This window comes from Sinocyclocheilus grahami, unplaced genomic scaffold (assembly GCF_001515645.1).
Source record: "Sinocyclocheilus grahami isolate Dianchi unplaced genomic scaffold, SAMN03320097.WGS_v1.1 scaffold38.1, whole genome shotgun sequence".
NCBI lineage: Eukaryota > Metazoa > Chordata > Actinopteri > Cypriniformes > Cyprinidae > Sinocyclocheilus > Sinocyclocheilus grahami.
Genome location: NW_015505217.1, coordinates 1,222,977 through 1,227,275, shown reverse-complemented (window position 1 = coordinate 1,227,275; position 4,299 = coordinate 1,222,977). Strand labels below are relative to the sequence as shown.

General features: G+C 34.6%; 1 protein-coding gene across 2 annotated transcripts in view; it reads right to left on the bottom strand.

Annotated features, from left to right (window-relative positions):
• Positions 1–2,106: 2,106 nt before the first annotated feature.
• ehf (ets homologous factor) overlaps positions 2,107–4,299 on the bottom strand; it is a 13,111-nt gene continuing 10,918 nt past the window's right edge. The window contains exons 8-10 of one of the 2 annotated variants that reach the window (XM_016267466.1): positions 3,156–3,185; positions 2,760–2,955; positions 2,107–2,674 (exon numbers count right to left, since the gene is read on the bottom strand). In XM_016267466.1, the coding sequence (XP_016122952.1) occupies positions 2,575–2,674; positions 2,760–2,955; positions 3,156–3,185 (326 nt within the window). In that variant the 3' untranslated portion in view covers positions 2,107–2,574. The remainder of the gene's footprint in view (positions 2,675–2,759; positions 2,956–3,155; positions 3,186–4,299) is intronic. The other variant, XM_016267465.1, reaches the window with a different exon arrangement.

Below are 4,299 nucleotides of genomic sequence, written 5' to 3'. Positions count from 1 at the left end.
TATATAAAAAAACAATATATATATATATATATATATATATATATATATTTATATTTATAAAGTTAATAACTTAAATTAAAACTAAAATATTTATTAAAGCTATATGTAAAATAAATGAATAAAGGGTTGCACTTTATTTTAAGGTGTTCTTACAGTGTAATTATATATTTAAGTACTGAGTATGCACTTATTATATGGATAGGATTAGGGTTGGGCTTAGGGTTACTTGCATGTAATTATGCATCATTTATTGTTATTATAATAGTAAGTACATGCAACGTTAACAAGGACACAAGGGTTACCAAATAAAGATTACTAAAACTTTAACAAAAATTAAAATGAAAACTTTAAATATTTAAATATAAACAAATACAACTATATAAGCATTTCAGTAATACAAAAATAATGCTGATTTAAAAGAAAATATTTAAAGAAAATTCCACTGAGCCCCTGCTGTTCCTTCTCAGACCCCCAGGGGTCTCTGGATTGAAAACACTGGTACTAGCATTAGTGACAAAATGCCTCAGTCGAAGGTTTGGTATTCACAGTTACAGGAACTATATTGTCTTAAGTGGATTATCTACACATACTAAACTTGTTGACAAGCACTGCTCACTCCAGCAGCAATGTTTCAGTTATTCCCATATTTGCAGTTGCAGTGTTTTGTTTTACAGGTCCTCTTCCGTGATAGGAGCCCGTTTTCTTTAGTCACAGATAGGGAATGGAGAGATAGCACAACCATGCAGTGGCAAATTTTGTGGGTGCGGATAAAGATAAGGATAAAAAAAAATCTAAATAATCCCTGTGAAATCACGTTTATGAAAAGAACCATAATACTCCAGAAAGTGATGGCAAAGAGTTGGAAGCCGAGAGAGGGATTTGCCTATGAAAAATCTGACAGGAAAACAAAGAGAGAGGCCAGAGAGTGTCTCTTATCTCACGGAGCAGCAGGGAGCCATTTATCTATTGTCCGGAGGTGGCAGCACTGTGGCCGTGACACGCACAGTGGAACAATTAACTCGCTGGCATTTCGTCTTATCTAACATAACTCAGCACTGACAACATCTTTGGCCACAGCTGCTGCAAATCATTAGCTATCATTGCCATCCGAGCAACAAAAAGGAAAATAAAAGACTAGCTTGACGTCCAGCATTGTCCCTGTGTGTGAAGGGATGAGGCGTTCCCGGACTCTCCGGGACATTATTGGCCACTGGTTCAACCAGGTTTAAATTCATCTTTTTTGCGACGAGTGTTTTTAGAAAGTGCCCTTTACTCAGCTCGGTCTCACAAATGTTGAAGTGAATATAACTTTTGCATGTAATTTTATTCTTTCTAGGATTCTCAGGTGTCTTCCGATTGAAATTTCAAAACTTAAGTAATTACGACATGAAATCTGCCACTCAAATCAAATTTAAGAAATGTTCACATTTGCATAAATAAATAAATAAATGTAATGTTTTATATTATTATTTTATATTGTTATTATTATTATTATTATATTTAATATTTTTACATATAATATTGATATATAAACATAATAAAATATGAATATATAAAATACTTATTGTATTTATATAACTATATAAGCAGGTTCACGAGCATTAAGGGTAGGTTGGTGATTGATTGATTAGTACCTAGTTATTACCAATGTAGTATGTACATGTGGAACAGGACTGTAAAATAAAGTGCTTCTGAAATGGTCTTTGTTATTTTTTCTCCCAAAAATAAATACACTTTTTTTATATATATATATATATAAATTCTAATATATATATATATATATATATATATATATATATATATATGGTTGTATAATTACATATTATATATTTAACTTATATAAATATATTATTATGTTTAAGAATCATATAATTATTAGATTAATAGAAAATTCATAGAAAAGCATAAAATTACACATGTGGGCTAATTTTTTAGGTGCCATCTTGTCTAAATCCGGCACAATTTCAATTCTATTAATAGAATATAAACAAAATAAACACAAAATGAAGGTTCTGTGTTTGCCACAAAAAATAAAAAACCTTAATTTAGTGTTTAAAATCTCTTTTATTTGTTTTTTTTATAACTTTAATTACAAAATGCACAACCTATAAACAAGCATTGATAAAAACTTTACATTGTGGCTTATTGTGGTTCATGATGTACATTGACAGCCACATCAATAAAGACCACAACCTATACATCTTAGTCCTTCATTCCAACTCATTTGCTGTTTTACCAGGGTAAGTCTACTCTAAACTGAGTTCATTCTACTTTATGAACAGGTCCCTGCATTCAAGACAAACAAAGCTATTTAAAAGCAAAACTGGAGTTGGTTTCTCATTTCCAAAAGCCAGTTAACCAGCTTTTCACAGTTGATACAAAAACATTTATGCCTTTAGAGTCAAATGCATATGAAATAGTGGTACATTTGTAATGTAAACAATGTAAAGAGCATCTAAAAATATAATCCAATAATAACAAGTTGACAGACAAGTACTTCAAAAAACAACTCAAATGGCTATAATGTTATAAATACAGGTTTCACTTGGAAACTACATGTGAAGACAAAATCCTTCACTTCTCAGACTCTCTCCAGCCTCGAGCATTTCGGCCGAACTTATAGACAAGTCTACGTCCATCCACCCGTTCCAGGATCTCTCGTTTATAATAATACCTTTGGAGAGAAAGAAGCATGTGAGAAGCTCAGAATATTGATCAGAGTCCTTTAAAAAGTTGCTAAACTCCAGGGAAGATGTTACCTCATCGCTCGACTGAGTTTCTCGTAAGTCATACTGCTGTTATTTTTCTTCTTGCCCCAAAGCTGAGCCACAGCTTCTGACTTTAGGAAGCGGAAAACCCCCTCGGAGCGATCCTCCCATTTGATCAGGCCGGGGTTGCGCTCAGGGTTCAGGAGAATGTCTCGGATGAACTCCCACAGATGCGTCCCACGAGGGTCTGTGGAAATATGAGACTGTGTGAACGTCGTTAGACGAGAAACAGAAGGAAGCTAAAGCAGCTTCAAGACATCCACGTGCCAGAGGTTTCGGTATGTGCTGCTGTCAGGTTCTCTAAAGACAACTGCCGAGTGAAGTTCAGGACACATTAACAGAAAAAAAACCCTTTAGGGAAGTAAGATGTGAAAAATTTCAACTCACTGTGTCTTTTGATTTGTGACCGCTTGGGATCTGAAATGAGAAAATTAAAATGAAATCACTGTTATTAAAGGGACAGCTCATGTTTCTTTTTGGATCATGGAAAACTTGTGAATAATAACTTCAACTTTGGCTTTTGAAGATGAGGCATATAGACTACTTTAAGGGTACTTTGATGTCTTTTTGTAGTTAGTATTCATGTATTGGACTTTTCATGTTCCATGGAAGAAAAGAAAAATCACCGTTTCAAAATCAATCCATTCATGGGAATGGAGGAAAACCCATTCAGGAAGTGCACTATAGTTACTGCATATGTGTTTTAGTTCCTATGTTTAACTGAGTTGTTTAAGTGTCTGTAGGTGGGCTGTAATGATTTTCATTCGTATCAGTAGCACTGCATGACTATCTAATTGACCTGATCTCAGTCCTTTTTGCCTGCAGCGAACAAATCCTTTCAGTTACGCAACACAGAATATAAGGAAGAACACAGCAAAGAGACCTGGGGCAAATGAAACTAAAAACCTTTGACTATAAAAATATTTGCAAGCATGTTAAAACAGATATACAGTGCTGTGAAAAAGTTTTTGCCCCCATCGTTTATTTTTTGCATATTTGTCACACTTGAATGATTCAGATCAATGAGACGTTAATATTACACAAAGATAACCTGAGTAAATACAAAATGCAGTTTTGAAATGATAATTTTATTTATTAAGGGAAAAAAGCTGTCCAAACCTGCCTGGCCCTACGTGAAAAAGTAATTGCCCCCAAAATCTAATAACTGGTTGTGCCACCCTTGGCAGCAACAACTGCAATCAAGCGTTTGCGATAACTGGCAATGAGTCTTTCACATCGATTTGGAGGAATTTTGGCCCATTCTTCTTTGCAGAATAGTTTTAATTCAGCCACATTGGAGGGTTTTTCCATCTCAGCATCTGTTGGATTTAAGTCCGAACTTTGATTTGGCCACTCGAAAACCTTAATTTTGTTTTTCTTGAGCCTTTCAGAGGTGGATTTGCTGGTGTGTTTGGGATCATTGTCCTGCTGTATAACCCAAGTGCGCTTGAGCTTGAGGTCACAAACTGACGGCCGGACATTCTCCTTCAGGATTTTCTGATAGAGCGTAGAATTCATGGTTCCATCAATT